Here is a 19,292-nt window from a genome sequence, read left to right on the forward strand (position 1 = left end):
AGGCAGCCAGCAACAAGGAGACCCAATCTCGCATGGAGGGTGCCGGTCTAAGGTGCCCGATGCCATTGCGTTGAAGTCGCCCCCAACCACCAGGAGACCTTCTGGAATCGGGGGTAGGATTGAGCTCAGGTCTTTAAATGTTTCACTCTGAAGGCCAGGTAGCACATACACCGACATGAGCGTCAATGTGTGCCCTTCCCATAGGCCCGTGATTCCTATATATCTGCCCTGGTCGTCTGCCCATGTGGAACTCACAGAGAGAGGAAAGGAGTTTCCCATCATAATGCCTACTCCTCGTGAGCTGGTCGAGAAACCAGCATGCGCCACCAACTTGTAGCCCCACCTGTTTAGTGCCTTACAGGAGTTTCCTACCAAATGCGTTTCCTGGAGCAGGATAATGTCGGGGGCTTGCCGTTCAATATGTTGTAGGATTATGCTACGCTTGACCTTATCTCTAAGCCCGTTGACATTCCAACTCAGTATTTTAGCACTTTTGTCCCACTGTGTACTCATTGGACTCAGTGTAACTTCTCATTTCCTCTGCATAGATGACAGTGTGCCTTGTCGATTCAACAACTACAACATTCAACAACTGTGAACCCCCAACCCAACAACCTCCCTCCCTGCTTCCCTGCACTCTGGGCGTGAAACTGCCCATTTATTAACTTTGCAGAGTTTCTGTTGCCCAACGAGTGAACTAAAAGAAGTGTGAGGGGCGCAGAGCTCTATGCCCCTGTCCCTCCCTCTACCACCACTGTGGTGCGATCTCCCGAGAAGAATCGTATCACACAATTATAACCCCTCATCAGTAGGAGGTGACCCCAATCAGTTCAAGTCTATCATTGTTTCCGGGTACCTGCTCCTGTCATAATTGAGGGTTCAGCTCGACGGAGGAAAGTCCACGCTGTTCCTTGGGTCTTGCTCATCCCTTTGAGTGACGGTCCGTCCGGTTCCTGCGGCCATGATGATTGTTGTCTTGTTCTCTCCGAGCCTCAAGTCATTCGGAAGCGGATTCCGGGTGATCAAAAAACCAGGCCCTTCCCTCTGTCTCCACCCGGAGCCGGGCTGGGAACAGCATTGCGTATCTTATACCTCTCTCTCAGAGCTTCTTTTTAATCGCAATAAAGGATCGCCTCTGTTTCTGCACTGCGTTTTCGTAGCGGAACAGGGGGGGGGGGCACCCTGGCATTTTGCAGTATCACATCTCTATCCCAGAAATTAAGTACCCTTGCCAGTATTGGACAGGGGGGAGCCCCCGGCTTCGGACGACCCCCGGGGACTCTGAGCCCTCTCTAGCACATAGAATTTGCCCAGGCCTTTAGGCTGCAAATGGTTAAGGATAAGATCCTCCACAAAGAGGTCCAGCAGCTGCCCCTCCGCCTTCTCTGGCACCCCCGGGATGCGTATGTTGGTCCTTCTGAGGCGTCCCTCATAATCATCCAGCTTACTTTCAGAAGGTTTGTAATTCACGGACGTCACTTTGGAGTTACCTTGGTAGATGACACCGCGCGAGCTCCGGGCATTGCATTGCCCGCCCCCCACCCAGCTCCCTGGTAGGTTTGTCTCTGGGTTGTAGATCTTGCAGAGTTTCCTTTGGGAGAGTGTAGCGGTCGAGTTTATTAGTTTGAACTGCTTTAGAGCCACTCGTGGATGACATCTTGGCACTCTCCAGGCCCACTCCCTCAGGTGGCAGTGCACGTCGGTCTTAGGCTCCTCTGTTCCCTTACGCTGTTGGCGGGCGATATGGTGCTGAGTTATGTCCCCTCTCTCGGGTACCGCAGGTGTGTGGGGGCTGCAGTAGGAGGGGGGAGGGAAGCCATAGGTCGCGGCCCCCCAGCCGTTTACTCTCTAGGTCGCTAGATGCTCTCAAGGGCTGTTCACGGCCCCCACTGATACTGTCCCAGTTGGCGCTGTTGTTGCTGCCCCACACTTTATAGTGAACACTGATGTCTGTCACTCCAGTTTATACTGCAGGAAGATGCAGTCGCTCGCCGCTGTCCAAACAAAACAAATCAGCCACAGCCTCTCACCACCGACAGCCCTCAGGCCTGGGCCATTTAGTGGGTTCGCCTCTCTCCCTTGATCTTCTGCCGGTGGTTCGCAACCGCTGCCAATCCCAGCTCCGTGCTGTAGACCACTTGCACCCTGGAAGGGAGTCCGCCGCCAACTCCGACACGGTGTTAATGCAGGTGGGGGAGAGGGAGGGAAAAAGGGCTCCGCACCTCACCGTGGGCCCTCGCCACTGCCGCACCGCCCTCCCAAGGTCTCGGTTCCAGGACACGGCGTCGCCGCAGCACCACACAGGCTCCCCCACCGCCTGATCGTTAGCACGTCTACCGGTGCAATTCTACCGGCAGCGCTCCCATTCACCACTACACTAGTCTTCGTGCTGTGCTGTGCTGCGCAGCAACTGTGTGTCGTAGGTCCCGGAGCTGCTACCTCCGTGTGTGTAGGCCAAGACCCCGGGTTTGTGTCCGATTCTGGCCGCGTCACGCGGCCACTCTCGCGGCCTCCGCTTTCATGCCAGGCCCCGGCTTGGGCGCCGGTGTAGTCCGCAGTTCGTGTTTTCCGTAACTCTGGCTGTAGAAGGCCGTCGGACTTGATTCTTAGTTCTGGGTTCTATACTAGGGCCAGTGGTTGATGTCAATATTTGGAAAAAACAGGTTTTCACCTCTCACCAGTGCTTCACATGATACTGAAAGCTTCAAAACATGGCTGGCAATTAGTACCAGAGAGAAAGAGGAGCATCCTATGATCTTTTATTACAAGACAATATGAAGATCCATGGTGTTAGCCTAGAATGCAGTGTTCAATTTAGTTTATATTGCTTAGATTTAAATGTGTAGGTATAGTGGTCTCTGGGGTGAAGGCAGAGGAGTAGGCTTGCAGCAGCTTTTAGGATTAGTTTTATTCTGTGTATATGAAACATGTGGCAATAAGGTACAGGCTATTGGCATACTTTAGCTTCAAGATCACAAGTGTGAGAATAGCTTGCAGTTTTTTTATATCCAAGGTATGGGCAGATGTGTTTCAATTTCTATTGTGTAGAACATGCTACTTGTGACCTTGTCAGTGATACATATAGAGGAATGAGACTGGACATCCACATCTAGAATCCAGGCATAAAACAAGGCACACAAAGAACAATGTATGTGCTTGGCTATAAAGACCTTGTTACTCATTCTCAGCATCAGGAAATTGCTATGCAGTAATGGCACCTCATGAAATACATGTTCAGAGTGTCAATGGTGCAGTTTTAACTCCTAGTTAAGGCCTGAGGATAATGCAGTAATGCTGCATGTTACCTCAAGTTACGAGCTGCAAAACACTAAATACTGCAGTGCTACCTTCCTAAATGTGTGCGGGGGAAAACACGACGTCTGTGTTACATTTGAGCTCAACTTGGAATCCTGACTGGGGCACAAACACCCCAAGTCAAATCTACTGGCCCATCTGTAATGAGGGACCATGTCTAACCACAAGTTCAGCCATAGCAAGGAAAGGTTTGCTGCAGAGATTTTTCTTAGTGTGCATTGGCCAATTTGATTTTTAAAAGGCATTTCATAAAGAATTATGAAAAGCAGCAAGATGTTTTGTGTAACTTACCTTAACTTTTCCATCCTCAAGCTGTGCCTGGCGAAATCTTGCCAAGGCCGTCCTGAAATAGAGAACAGGAAGGAAATAGCATTAGCTTCTATCAAAAACCTATACAATTGGAAGTTCAGTTAACCAGCCGTTTGTACTACCCATCTTTAAGGTCTGGCTTTAGACAGCTTTTGTGCTCTGCCAACAGAAGGCCACTGGGTTGGAGAACAGTATCCATTTCCTGCTCCTGAGCCCACATGCTGCAGCTACCAAATCACTCGCCTCTGCTTCTTTTTTTTTGCAGAGTTTTATATAGCGCGAACTTGACCCGACTCCAATCAGGTACAATAGCGCTTTACATAGCACCAGTTACGTTACATGAGGACACACATTCATTTTTTGTTAGGCACGGGGAGATTAAGTGATTTGCCCAGAATCACAGGATCTTCAGCGTCATTACCGAGACTCTAACCCAGTTCCTCAGGTCCGAGGTCGAGCGCCCTAGCCGTTAGGCCAACTACTCTTCTAGGTCACTCATGTACCAATTCTAATGTGGTGCTCATCTTAGAACGGCTGTAATGACTCTTCAGAACTATGGGTGTGGGGGAGCATCTTACATCACAGTACATTTAGATTTGTGGTCTGAAAGTCATGAGTTTGAATCTGATATAACCATTTTTGGTCAGTAAACGGAGTACTACTAAAATGGAAACATTAAGACATGTTAATTACATCACTTATAAATTGCTGAAGTGTGGTCATAAGTGCCATTTGAAAACCTAATTCTGATTATTATCTTCAGTCAGTCCTACGTTTTTAGCTAGCACCACTTTTTGCACTTTGGAAAGTTTAGTTTGTTGTGGAGGGTCGGTGCTGTAGGAGGTGTGTTTCGGCCTTTGTTCGGTCACACTAGCAGTTGGTGTCTGTTGGCTTCAGAGATGGATAAGGAGTGCAACAACCAACATATCCACTTTACTGGACCATATTAAAGGCTTTTTGAATACTAGGCCTGGGAGTTACAGTTTTGCTTTTCTGTTGTGAGCATCGGCTAAAATATTCCAGCATGCGGAGTACTTCTGGCTAAAAGCCAAGAGAAGCTGAAGTTGTTACAAAAGGCATGGATCTTCACTTGGCAGTTATGGTGCCCAAAGATGCAACACTGAAAATTGTTTTCACTTGACCCTATTCCAAAATCAGCAACATAATTTGCTGCTTTTAACAACATAAATTGTTTCTAATTCAAACAGATCAAAAGTTACTAAACAAATTTCAGGACATGGTGCAGCTAATTAGCAACACTGCAAATGTTACTTGGGGACATTTAATTTGTTTATAACAACATTCGTGTATTACCACAAATGGCATCAGATCCTACATAAATGTTCACTAGATTTAATCTTGCTGATCGTCGAAGAATTATCTAAAGTTCTGATTGAGCTGGAAGAAGAGATCAAAATTCTACAAATAGAAATCAACAAAAGCCCAGACTTAACAAAAACCTTGGAAGACATCAATCTTAAACTTGAAAAATATGCCAAAGAAGTTAATGAGCGAAAAGTTCGAAAGTATCGAAGGGATACACTGGATTACACACTTGAAGAAGTGTACTCTTGGGCTGAAGTTTATAATCAAAGGAAATGGCAAACATATCAACAGACACAAAAGACAACAACATCTTCATCCCAAGAAAGTGTTGTATCCGATTCGGATATCTCTGCGTCAAGAGGTCCCATAAGCAAAACCACAATACCAATGGCTAAACCATCTACTAGCAAAAATATTCAAAAAACTGCTTTTTTAGACATCAGTCCAGCAGCAAACTCTCCACTGACAGTACAAGGTATACAAGAAGGGGCCAAAGAAACCGATCAAAACATTGCAGAAAGGACCAGGAGCCAGATGTCGAAAGTGAACTTATAATTAACATTTCATCAAAAGTGCTCACCAAAGCAGAAATTAAGTTACTGAATAAAGGCACTACATTTGTCCCCACTTATCATTCCAATCCGGCGGAAACAGATATAGCCCTGTTTAAATTTTTCAGATCTTTGAAATTAAAATTCTTTTTCAAGGATATACAAGAACAGCAACAAGCAGAAACATGGGATAAGGATTTCAAACCCAAAAGTACCTTTTGTGCGCCATTCACCCACAAAACCATTGAAGCCTTTGAAAGGTCAGTGTTAGCTGATGTTCAAGGAATCCCATTCACCAAACCTAAGAAAACGTATTTGTCCGCCAAAGAATGGAATACACTCAAGAACTTAAGCTCAGATAAACAACTGACTTTCCAGAAAGCAGATAAAGGAGGTGCTTTAATAGTTATGGACACAGAATTTTACATAATAAGTGTCAATAACCATGTTGAGAACCAAGATATCTATCTACCTTTGGAATCTGATACAACCTTGGAATATCAGAAAATCCTCCAGAATATTGTTGAACATGCATTTGAAATGAAATGGATTAACGGCAAAACCAAACAATTTTTTGATGCTAAATATCCTAGAAGACCGCAACTATATATGTTGCCGAAAATACATAAGGACGCAGTTAACCCCCCATTCAGACCCATTGTCTCTGCTTGTGGGTCTATTTCTGAACCAATTGGAAAATTTGTCGATAAATTTCTACAACCCATTGTGCAAAAAAGCGCCACTTACATAAAAGACACCACATCATTTTTGAACTTATTGAAGACGATTGAATTGGTACGAAATGAGTCATATGTATTGTGCACTATAGATGTGATGGCACTTTACACATCGATACCCCATAATGAGGGGTTAGAAGCTTTAGAATGGAGTTTATTAAGAAGTTATCTGGAAGAAACTCAAAAACTGTTCATTTTGGAGCTGATGCAATTCGCATTATACTACAGCTACTTTGAATGGCAAGGGAAATTTTATAACTAAGCAAGTGGAACATCTATGGGCTTCGGGGGGGCTCCCTCGTACGCCAATATCTTTATGAGCAAATTTGAGATTGATTATATTCTTGAGAATCCAATATGGACTGAAGGAATAGTTATGTACAAAAGATACATTGATGATCTATTTTTAATCTGGAAAGGATCTCGTCAAGAACTTGAAACCAACATTGCCATTTTAAATACTCATAATGATCGAATAAAATTCACACATTCCATCGATGAGAAATCCATTGCATTTTTGGATGTAAAAGTAAAGTTGGATCAGAACCAAATCAGCACTCAAGTTCACACTAAAAAGACAGACAAAAACTCCAGTCTATTATTTCAGAGTTTTCACCCAGAGCCGCTCAAAAAACATTTACCCACTTCTCAGTACATCAGAATCAAACGCATCACATCCACCAGTGAAGATTTGCAAGTAACCCTAAAAGAGCAAACTGCCAAATATCGTCAAAGAGGTTATCCTGAAAGTGTTCTGAAGACATCTTTGGAAAAAGTGATAATGCAATCACGGGATGATCTACTCCAAGAACGAACACCAATTCACAAGAAAAAGACTGTATGCGTCCTTAAATATTCCACAGAGTCGTCAAAGATCAAAAGAGCAATGAACAAAAATTGGAGAATCATACAAATGGAACCAGAGTTGAAAGATCTATACGATGAAAAGATAACATTTGCATTTCAACGTTCTAAAAACTTGAAAGAACTATTGAACACTCCTAAGAGAATCATCATGAAATGGCGTGGAATGCTTCAATGTCACAACTGCACACATTGCAGTAATGTTATTGTTGGGAACAAATTCACTCACCCCACAAAAGGTTATCAAATAGACTTAAACCACACCAGTACATGTGATACGGCCAATTGTATTTAGGCTATCAAATGCCCTTGTGGCAAAATATATGTGGGACAAACTGAGCGGAAAGTGAAAATCCGCATTACAGAACATAAAAGTAACATCAGATTGAAGAATCCTAAATCTACTGTGGCATGCCATTGGATTGAAGCTCGACATCAAATATCTCAATTACGCTTCACGGTATTAGAGTCGATCACACAACGCCGAGACCAGGATCCCATGAAACAGAGGTTAAGAACAGAATATTTCTGGATCAAAAAATTTAACTGTTCCCATCCCATTGGGCTAAATGACCGCATTGAATATGCATGCTTTTTATAATACGTTTCAGACTACTGCATTGGCTGATGGTATCCTTTGAGCTATGTTAATTTAATTCGTTTGTAGATCAACATTTATTTTGATTTTATTCATTTTCATTTTTTTTATTAGTATTGAATTGTGCATATATGTGAACACTTAATATCTTGAGTCATGCGCATCTTATGAGTTAACATCAGTTCCACGACTTGAACATCTCGAGCCATACGCATTTTATGAGCTAACTTCAGTCTTGTGTATATTCTTGGGAGTTTTTTCCACAACACATAATTTAACTTTATTAACTCAGCAAAGTTCACTACATTGTGCACTCGTAGTTGTATCCGTCGTCTCCCCGATTACGTGAGACAGACGTTGTTGAGTGAAGAGTAGGATTGGTTACCCTGCGAATACGTCACCGTACGCAGCTCACCTTCATCACGTGGTAAGAGCCACAACATATTAGTGGTTATAGACTGCTCGTTTTTTAAACTGACACTGAATGGGCGCGTAAACAGAATTCCGAATGTAGAGGTTGAACCAACGGTAACTGAGACCCACTGGTCCCACGCAAGTCATTTTTAGTGAATACGTCTTTCACATGTTTGTTTTACAAATGTTCGCAATAGAATTCAACCGAGGGTGTATGCTCAATGTTTTTTGCACACAGATGCGCTCCATGAATGTTTGTAAGGCTTTACATCTATAATACCTAGGTCGTTGAAATGTCAACATGTTCTCTTCTGCGCATGTCATAGTGTGTTTATTATGAAAAAAACTCTCAAGTTAACTTGATGTTGATTTTCTATGATACGGATTAACTTTGCCAATCCATTTTTATTTGCGTTTCATTTTGAGTTTTGGCTGCATATCATGTTTTTGGAGATTGCATATTATGTTTATCGAACCGTATAGTGAACCTAATGGTCCGGTTTCATTTCATTTCTTATAGACCCCTGAAGAAAGGTCAGAGTTTATTGACCCGAAATGCATTGGGTGGATGTATAAAGTTGACAATTCAAACGTGAATCATTTCATCACAAGATGAGTGTGTATGCAACATGTAACTGATCTAACAATACTTGAAGTTTAATCGATGGAGAAATTATTTTCAAAAAAATAATAAATCGAAATATGAGAAGAAACCTTAGTGTTTCATTGAGTACAGTGCGCACTTGTTTGGTGGGTAGGTGATACTCTCCACAATATTCTTCATATTCAAAGACACGGTTGGACTCCGTGTGACACAGGTGGCGCCAACAGGAACCCTTGAATTTTGTAAATATAACTTGAGTGCACGGGGATAATATTGTTTTTGCATTTACCACAAATTCCCCCAGAAAGTTGCAAGGGTTGGACAAGCAGAAAATATGCGAATCCTATCTACCAGGACCCCAGTGAAAAAAAGAACTGTATAGCTTTCCTGGTTTAATCCATTTAGCAATGTTCCATTAAGTAATATAAAAAAACAATAATGTTTCAACATGTTGAGGCTTTTTACTAACTTTTCGTAAATCAAAGTGCGATTCCATGATTGCTAATTTGAAATCAAGTGAACTTAATCAAGTCCTTAGCTAATAAGAAAATGTATTGCACCATTTTTCTTATTTATAAATCGTATATAAAATTAAGTGGTAGGTGGGGAAGAGCAGCAAAGCTTATTAAAAAGGTTATTCAAAACATGTAGTGGGTGCTGTTGCACTGTGTTTGATCTTACCTTATTTATTGAACTAGTGAGTAAATATCTGTATCTTGGGTAATCACTGATAAATTAACCTGGGATGTACATGTGGGCTAAGTTGGAAACTTGATGTTTGGACAGAACAAACGCCTTTAAGAGCTTCTCTAGGAAATATGGCGTTTGGGCACTGGACCTACCATTATAGCGGCCGCTACTAATAGTCCCTTCACTGATTTATGGCTCATTTGCTTTTCACTAGAACCATTTTCATAGTTGCCAGATGCACACAGCAATCACTTTAATCTTAGATGATCCACACCACAGTGCAGATCAAGACTCGAAATGCGCCTTGCTTCTCTGATGGCTATAGACAACATAGCTTTTGTCAACTATTTCTGGGACTGCATAAATGTAGTGGCTAATACCCTAAAAACCGCATCTGTAATAAAGCTGTCTATATAGGCTCCACTGCATACCTGACATTAAGCCAATGCTTTAATAGAATCACTGCAGACTGCCATATACCCGGTTTAGAAATTAACAATTAACAATTTCCAATTTAAATACCTAATAAAAAGCGAAATAAACGTTTTCCAGACGTCTCTGGTGTGGCCAATACCATCTTAATGTTGGTCTAGGATCAAGTTAGTAAACCAAGAGGAAGCACAGGTACAGTTTAGAGGAGTTGGGTAATAGAACAATGACAAAAGGCATGGAGAAATTGTTCCATTCATTTATATTTAGGGTAGCTACGAAAGGAGGAGTGAGGATGCCCTTATCTCATCTCCCTTACTGGTGATGCTAGACATGAATGAAATGGAAAGGTTAGGAATGTAAGGTTTACTATAGGTCTCGGGTCAGATAAAAATGAGCAGATGCAGTGGTCGTATATAAAAAGACAGCTGGAAGTAGTAGGCATTTGTGTTGAAGGGTATCTCATATAAAATGTCAAGCACAGGGAACTGTATTCCCAAGCAATAGCCCCACCAAAGGACCACACCTCCTTTTTCACAAACTATTTATGGGTAAACATTTAGACAAGAAAATAGCAGGCCACAAAGGGCCTCATGTGTAAACATTAGAAAATACAATCGTGGAACATATGCTTGGTTTTACTCACATGGCCTTTTCTGCATTTCGTGCCTACAAAAGAAAGCAGGAAATTTAAATTAGCATCTAACACAACAAAATTCTATATAAATCCCTCAAGCATATTCTTTGGCTTATGAGTAAAAGTGTAAACATTATTACTACAAAGCAGTGAGAAATAATAAAACTACTGTGGGGTCTGAAGCTTGAAATAATACTCTAAGAAACGATTGTATAAAACTGATATTTAGGTTCATCAGTGCATATTTGTGTCTCATGAAAAACAATTATTTTAAATCATATCATACAGAATGTTCTCATTTTGTCCTCACACAGTAGTCACAATGCCCATTTACAATCCCTGCACGTGGAGGAAAGCAATGCTAGACTTAACCATTCTACACATGAAGTCTGTGACCAGTTCATTGGTTTCTTTGGGATCTGCAAACAGCAAAAACCTATTAACAGATGGAACAGTTTCATAGAGTGCAGAATGCAGCATTGTAGCTACGTTAGGAATAACTAATTCCAAAGCTTATGACTTAAGCCCAGGACTCCCTCAAATGGTTTCTGGTGAAAAATCAAAGCCAAATCCCACCATGTCCAGAACCCCCTTCTTGTTTATAAAATCAAGTATTGACAAGTTCCAGACACAGCATTGTCATTTAATGAGGGACGGTCTTTAAGCGTTTCCACTGAACAGAAAGGAGGCACGGCTTTCTCAGTGTTCACAGCCAAATTCTAGAATACCATTCCATCTTTCGGCTGGGAAATAACTGTTAACCTAACGTTAGAGAAGCATACAAGTCTGGCTATTTGTCCAAGGAGGCATTTGGTAAGGATGTTCAAGAAGTAATTCTGGTTAGCACTAGAATGCAGTCTGAATGGCTCCAAAGCGCTTTACAGAAAATATATCGTTTTTTTATTTGTCCTCGGTGACTCTTCAGTTTGCAAATACAGACAAATAGAGTATTAGTATTCAATCATCATATGATTGTTACAGCAAAAAAGGCAGACGGTAGTAGGGCTATCAGAACACTCGCAACAGTATCGTATCTATCTGATCAGTAACAGAAAAAACGCTCAACTCTGTGATCCTACTGCCCATGAATCACTACATGGAAAGACTTTTTTTTACAAAGATAAAGCAGGAGCATTTATTATCTAAACATATATTCTTCTTCTGGTTAAGAAAGAAGCTATACCATGATCATTTTATCATGCAACGTTTCAGAAAACAACAATGTCAGCAATAAGTACATCCAATACAACACGAATATACGTGAATCTCAATTAGTGATGCAATGCAGTCACGTGGTCTTGATGCAAAATTTCTTGATTTATTTCTATTCTTTTGGAGATACAGACAAATAGTCATCCCAGCCAACACGTTTCGTCCTTAAGGACTTCATCACAGTTGCAATTTATCTCCAATGTTCAGTAAAGTCTTCTATAGAGCTGCCATGCACTATGTATAAATGTATATCTGGCGATAATATCAAAATATATCTCTATCCCCATCAATATATGTGTAACTCCAGTAGTTGTGGTTCTACTTGTCCTCACAGGGATTTTTGTATTCTCCAGTTGGAATCAAGCCACACCTCTATCTTCTAGAGACAGGATGTTAGTCACTAGCATCCAGACTCTAGAAGATAGAGGTCCCGGTTAGGAGATCCTATCCCTTTAGATGAAGGATATTCTTGTATATTCGGGTTGTATTGGATGTACTTATTGCTGACATTGATGATTTTGGAAATATTGCATTAGAAATGATAAAATGATCATGGTATAGCTTCTTTCTTAACCGTCAGAAGAATATATGTTTAGATATTAAACGCTCCTGCTTTATCTTTGTAAAAAAATATCATATGATTGTTAGTTAACGTTCCTCCATCAATGACCTTGCTCTTCAGTGGTTAGGGATGTATTCTATATTTGTTGGGCTTGGAGTCACTTCAGTTAGGAGCATGGCAGATGGAAATACAGTACACTCAAACCTTCCAGATCTCAGGTGCTGGATTTGTTCATTAAAGATTCCTAATACCAAGGGACAAAAAGTATAATAGTTTCGCATGGTCTATCTGTTGCAACCAATGTAATCTGGACCCCTCTCAATCAATGTTTGATTTGTCTTTATAAGATGGCCTGTTTTTCAGGATACTTGTTATTGGTCTGTTTTCAGCAAAGGCCAATGCTCAGTTCAAATGCAGCTTGGCCCCCATAAGCACTTTGTTATAGGGACTGTACCCAAAGCCATATAAGGTTCCTTTACAAAAAAGAAAAAAAAGAAAAATGCAAAATACATGAATTCACTTTCGATAGGTACACTTATGGTCAATATTAGAAACGTACCTGATGCACTATCTCCACAGACCACTAAGCGAAAGTAAGAGATATATTGCTTCCTGGTTGAAATACATGAAGCCTCCTATACTGGGGTATTTTTCCTCACCCGACTTGGAGAATGGACTTTACCCTTCATCATTGTAAACACTTATAACTGTGTGTTTTCAACATCCACTTTTCTTACTTCTTGGCTAAATAAGCTAAGTTAAAGAACTCCCAATGTGTAAAATAGTTTTACTTTTCGTGTCCATGCTCGCCACAACTATAGTTTGAATTGTGTCAACGGAAATGTGTGCCTGGCAACAGGTCTTAAGTCAGTCTAGAGTAGTCCGAATTGAAACCAGTACAAGTGAAACATGGCTTATGAGGGTTGCATATAAAGCCCGAAAAAATGCATTCTACAGCTACACTAAACTCACATAGATCCAAGGTAATTTTTTTTACAAATTGAGGCATATTGAACTGTTTGAGGAAAAGTGGGTCTTATTTCATTCCCCCCCCCCACTAACCCATTAGAGATTAAGGGCCCGATTAGGAGTCTGGAGGTTCGCGGATCACCAGACTTGTGGGGAAGAGGCGGTGGTGGTCTCCCTACCCCTTTTACGATTCGGGCGGTTGGACAGCCACAACCCCGCCACAGCCATCAGGGAACTCCCATTCCCTGGCGGTGTTGTGGCGGCCAAGAGGTCGCAATATGTTTGGCAGGTTCGCCGTGTTCCTGCCAAGAGTATTACGAGTTTCCTCTCTGCCGACAGGGTCATGGAGGTTCCTCCGCCATGAACACCATGGCGGAGAGGAAAACAAAGGGGGCCCTGCAGGGCTCCTGTGCCTCCCCTGCATTTGGAAGCACAGAGGGGGGCACAAGATGTGCCCCCCTGTGTGCATGCACACCAGTTCCGGCACAGCATGGACTTTTCAGTCAATGCCGTGCAGGAACTGTTTTTGGCATTCCCATTGCGATGCCCATTTTCAGGGCGCCGCAGTGGGAACGCCAAAAAAAAGGCCCACCACATATGAGGAAACTCCTTATCTGGAGGGCAGTCTGACCATGGCTTTGGCGGTGCAGTGGGCGGACCCGGCGCCGCACCGCCAAAGTCATTATCAGGCCCTAAGAGTAAATGATTGACTGAACTGCATGATATATTGACCTCTCCTTTGGTAGATAGAACATTAGATACTGGCCTTGTTTGTGTGATGGAGGAGCAAATTAGGTTTAGCTTTCGATTGAAAATAGCCACGAGCTTATCACAGGAAGACTGGGAGACATTATTAGCTGAGTTGAGAGTATGGTTGTTAGACAAGTAATTTATTATTTTAAGTTTTAAAACTCTGCTTCTGTTTGTTAGTTGGATTATGAGCAGAGTTGTTTTGAGCTTCAGTAATGGCTTTTTGTAGACTAAGGGCTTAATTTAGAGTCTGGCAGTCCACAGACTCCCAAACTCGTGGAGGCATGGTGGTGGAGGTCTCCCGACCGCCCTAATATGAGAAGGGCAGTCGGACCAACATTGCCCAGCCGCAGCCGCCAGGGAATCACCGTTCCCTGGCAGTCAGGAAGCAGCAATATGCTTGGGGGGGGACTGTGGCGATCCCATCAAGCATATTACAAGTTTCCTCTCGAATATCGTTTTCATGGGGGTTCCACCGCCATGAAAACCGTGGCAGAGAGGAAACAAAGGGGGCTCTACAGGGCCCCATTGTGCTTCTGCGCCATGTGGATGCACACAGGGGGGCACAACATGTGCCCCCATGCGTGCATGCACACCAGTTCCTGCACGGCATGGACTTTACAGTCCATGCCGTACATGAACTGTTTTTGCCGTTCCCATTGCAGTGCCCATTTTCAGGGCACCGCCATGGGAACGTTAAAAAAAAAAGCCTACCAGCCAGGAGGAAACTCCTAATCTGGCGGGCGTTCCGACCATGGCTTTGGGGGTGCGGGGGCGGACCCGGCACTGCACCGCCAAAGTCGTAATAAGACTCTAAGAGTAAATTAAGTTGGAACAGAGCTCTTTCTGACTAGTTTCACCCATAAGTGCCATACAATTAAAGAATTGTGGCTTCAGATGTTGATTGTAAACAAGTTAATAGCTAGACACAATAAAGCAAAAACGCTATAGTTATGTGATTCCACTCCCCTAACGAAGCCTCATGTTCATCACATGGCGTGTTGATCGAAGCACCACATAAACCTGCCGTTTTTTTATTGCATGGATCGCTGCAGACAGCTTTTAACATTCTGTTATCTCAAGATCTCTTGTGAACCATACCAAAAAAAATTACAGTGGTCTTAGAACCTATCCATCGCTTACCATTGGTCGGCTTTCTTGTCATACAATTGGTTGATTCTTACTTGATTGTTTTCCTTCCTCCTCTGAAGCATAGCTGCTTTACCATCAGTTTGACTGAATGACTGGTATTAATCCATCGCTCACATTCAGAGAAAGAACTATTTTTTTCCTTTTAAGCACTCCATGAGAGTGCATATCTTTTCTAGCAGCCTCCCTCACATGCTGCTTTCCCCCTCAAATACCACCTTCCTCCCTCACCCCAAGTTTGCCCAGTGTTGGCCTCCCACAGCTTCCCCAACCGAGCTTCTACTTTTTGATTTGTATTTATTTCCTCCCCCTTAAATGAAGCTCCACTGTAGTAACCACATTCACTTCACATTGCCCCTGCACTCACTTCTCCCTTAGCAGCTCTGCCCCAACCCCTCCTGTTAATCGCCATCCATCTTATCACACGGTTGATATACAACATGTAGTTTTGTTTTGGGGGGGGGTTTGTAGGGTCAGTGAGTTGCCAATTGCAGCCAGGCTGCTATGATTTTCACAAAAGTGCTTTCACACACTCTGGTTGCCATAATTGTGAGCATATACCTAAAGGCATATCAATGGCTGGTCATTTACATTTTAGAAAAAGATGAACTTTGTGCGGTCAGAGTCAACATGTTATAGTCCCTTTTCTCAGGGCTATTTAGATGTGAAAGTTTAGTAAAACACGCACAAAAGTTGGTTTTGCATTTAAAGGATTACACTGCATGAAGATTTATTTCTGAGCAAATCTACTCATGGGGGCTGGAAACAGGTGGAAGGTGATGGTTTCAGGGCTGGAATTCCCCGGGAGTTTGTGCACACGCACCAAATTACATGTTCAAGAGTATTCACCAATTTCTTTCCAAACCGTTCCCATTCTGGAAAAGGTCAATAACGTACTCCAGTCAAGTGCAGGAGTAAAGCTTTTCCCAGGATGGGAAGGGACCTCACCCTTCTATAAAAACAAAATAGTGGGGTTTAGGGAAAGGAGTTTTTCATAGGGCGAACTATGTCTTTCCCTGGAGAAAATAAGTAATAGGTTTTAACAAGTAAATATGCACTTTTTCTCTAGATGTTCGCAGGAGCAAACATACATTAGAATAGCAAAAAAACCTGCAAAACTTGAAGATTTCCAGGCCTACTTCTGTAAAATCTTGTGAAATACTGACAGTTGTAATCCTCCTCTGTGGATGCGATTTTGTGATTTTCTTTAAGGATGGGACCCATATTTTCTTTACATGTTGTCCATAATTAATTTAGGCTGCTTCTTTCTCGTATTTATTGTAATATTGGCATGCATAATTTTTTTTTATTAACCTCTGCCTTACAGAAATGGGAAATAAGTTGTCCTTAAAAAAAATGCACCGTTGTTTGTTAAAACTGTCTGTAACCTTCATTTTTTCCAAGTTGCAAATATTTTTGGAAACATTTTATTTGCACAGAATACTAAATACACAATAGTTTAGCAGATCTATATTTCCGTTATACATTTTTTCAAGTTGCAGACTATTTTGGGGGTATATTTTATTTTGAATGCAATAACCTATCTGTTTTTCTTTCTTCTACACTTATTTGCATACTATCAAGGTGTGTTATGGGAGGCATTAAAAACAACCGAAATAGTTATATTTTTCAAGCATTGCTAATATTTCTATATTGGGACTACTCTTAGCAAAGCAAGCTGAGCTTCCACATTACTGTATTTTCTAAGAACACCTGCAGTAAATGTTTAGTGTGAATCATGTATACAAGTTTGAACATCTTGCACATTAAGGTACTTATATTTGTCATTACAGCAGCAGAAAATCATTTTTCCCCCCACGACCTTACTGTGGTACTGTAAATTGGCAGCCAAAGGGCTTGTGCCATAGGGGGCTGAATCTACGTGTCCAAGGACAAAATAAACATGGAAACTTTATGTTCCTGATCCCAAACAATGTATCCTGGGCATCGGAAGACAGGAATTCCCTAGCCAGCTCTGGGGCGGTGCCACTGTTACCCACCAATAAATAATTAGGAGGAAAAGTCACTGAAAGCCAATGCTTAATTTTGCTTGGTGACTGAGGGTGGTGGGCACTGGTAGTTAGTTTTAGGGACCTGGTCTAACTTTTTATCATCAGACTTTGACCCAGAGCAAGCGATGAAGGCAGAAAAAGCAGAAAGTAGGAAGACAAAAAAGGGAGCAAAGCAAGTATGAAAAAAAACTGCAAGAGTGTGATACAGGGACTGGTAGTCCTGAAAACAGAAATATTTTTAATCATGGATCCCATAAATTGGAGGTCAATGAGAGGCAGCAAAAAGGGGTGGAGTCACAAAGAGCAGAGTGTGACAATTATTTAAATGCAAAAAAGCGGGCCCAAAGAAACTGATAACAAAGACAAATGTAAAAGTAAATCCGTTCTGACTTACTTAATTGATCACAAACAGGTCGCATTTTAAAATATCTAATGAGGTTAAGGGACCTACTGCAGAGATCTGTAAGTTAGGATTACTCGGTTGGTTATTGAGTCATAATGGAGATGTCTGAAGACTGCTAAGGGATACATTTAGAACCATAGTGGTTTTCCCTCAAACCTTCATTATTCTAAGGTTCCTAAAAAGGGTTCTTTTGGTTAATAATTAACATATTAGGAAGTGATATATAAATATGCATTAGTGCATTTACTCATATAGATAGGTACACCTGGCATTCCTATAGAGAATAAATATCTCTAGCATACCTGTAGCCTAATAAGTTGGTGTCTTTAGCATTTGTGAAGCGAAAAGCTGAATGTCTTTGGTGACATTGGCACCAAAGTGCAGCTCCAGCTGGAGTCCAGCAAGGTCAAGACTCAAACAAAATAATTGTCAATTGCCATTTAAATGTGGCATTTGAGTTGGGCACGACTAGAACTGAAAACAAGAGACTTCCCCCACTTCTTGCAGGTTGCTGCTCTGAACACAAAGCAAGCAAAGTGCAGGCATAGCCAGACATGTCTATGAGTCAACAAATTGCACAGGAACAAAGTCAGCATGTTACACTATGGCAGGCACAAAACCAGCGCACTGAAAGCTACCAGATACACTCTGCAGCTAGATTGCAGCTAGATTCCATCTTTTCAAGCAACTAAGAGGAAATGTAGGCTGGTGGAAAAAAGGAGCATGATGTGGAATCACAACTAGGCAATCTTGCTCAATGGCAACACCAATAGTCAATCGGCTGCAACTTGCAAGCTCCTAGTGGGAAAAATTGGGCGCCTGCACTTACACCAATTAATTTTTAACAAATTAAGCACTTTTGACAGCCCCTACGATCGTTGTTGCTTGGTAAGAAAAGGAAGTTGACAGTCTTAGCGTTATTGTTCTCTCTGTACGCAGAAGCAGATGTAGACGTTTATTCCAGTGTCACTATCTGCGTGCCTGACAAAATAGGTTTTATGATCACTGCTCGATGGCTCCCAGACCTGGAGGGGAAACCTCGGTTTCACTGATACATGCCAGTGACATTATAATACCTCCTCTATCTCGGTGTCATTTATAATCAGGTGGCAAGGAGAAGGCACAGGTGACAGCACCGTGTCAATGCTCACAAAACAGCTAAAAGCTGAGGCATGCGTCAGCTGTAGGTGGGGATGGGGTGAAACACAAATAACTCCCAAGATGACTGCTCTTTGGGGTGGTAGCCAGTGATAGGTGACAGCCCAGGATCGGCACTCAACAGTATCTCTCGGAGGCCGATAACAATTCCACAGAGTTGGGGTGGAGCATTGCAAGGGTTCCCCCTCCCAAGCGGACTCACCATGCTGGCGGCTATACAGCCGTTGCTGTAAGTAGCTCCTAAAAACTGTTGAAACAAGCACTAGGCACAGCACGCTTTCGAAGATGATAGCAAGTAGGAGGAGAAAAGTAACACGACTATGGAAATAAAAAGAGGACGAAGTAACGATTCCGAAACGTACTGAGCTAAATAGAAACAGAAGAAGGTGTTAAGGGACGTCCCTCTCTGCTTTGTATAAATATAGTGGCCATCTTTGTGATCTGCAGAGGTTTATTAACCCTATGTGAGGGAGGGAGGATTTGCGCTGTTAAAGCGAGCCCCTCACACTTTCTACATTCGCTTTGGGAAAAAATATAAATGTCAGCAATTTCCTAAACATGAGGAAGGCGATAATTATTCAATACGTATCATATTTAAAAATT

The 19,292-nt window shown here is 42.1% G+C and overlaps 1 protein-coding gene across 1 annotated transcript in view; it reads right to left on the reverse strand.

Moving 5' to 3' along the window:
- The window catches only part of ISY1 (ISY1 spliceosome associated protein), a 301,684-nt gene extending 282,662 nt beyond the window's left edge, over positions 1-19,022 (reverse strand). The window contains exons 1-3 of the mRNA XM_085624847.1: positions 18,892-19,022; positions 10,484-10,506; positions 3,607-3,658 (exon numbers count right to left, since the gene is read on the reverse strand). Of these exons, the coding sequence (XP_085480973.1) occupies positions 3,607-3,658; positions 10,484-10,506; positions 18,892-18,894 (78 nt within the window). The 5' untranslated portion in view covers positions 18,895-19,022. The remainder of the gene's footprint in view (positions 1-3,606; positions 3,659-10,483; positions 10,507-18,891) is intronic.
- Positions 19,023-19,292: the final 270 nt, after the last annotated feature.

Source organism: Triturus cristatus, chromosome 9, assembly GCF_964204655.1.
Source record: "Triturus cristatus chromosome 9, aTriCri1.1, whole genome shotgun sequence".
Taxonomy (NCBI): Eukaryota; Metazoa; Chordata; class Amphibia; order Caudata; family Salamandridae; genus Triturus; species Triturus cristatus.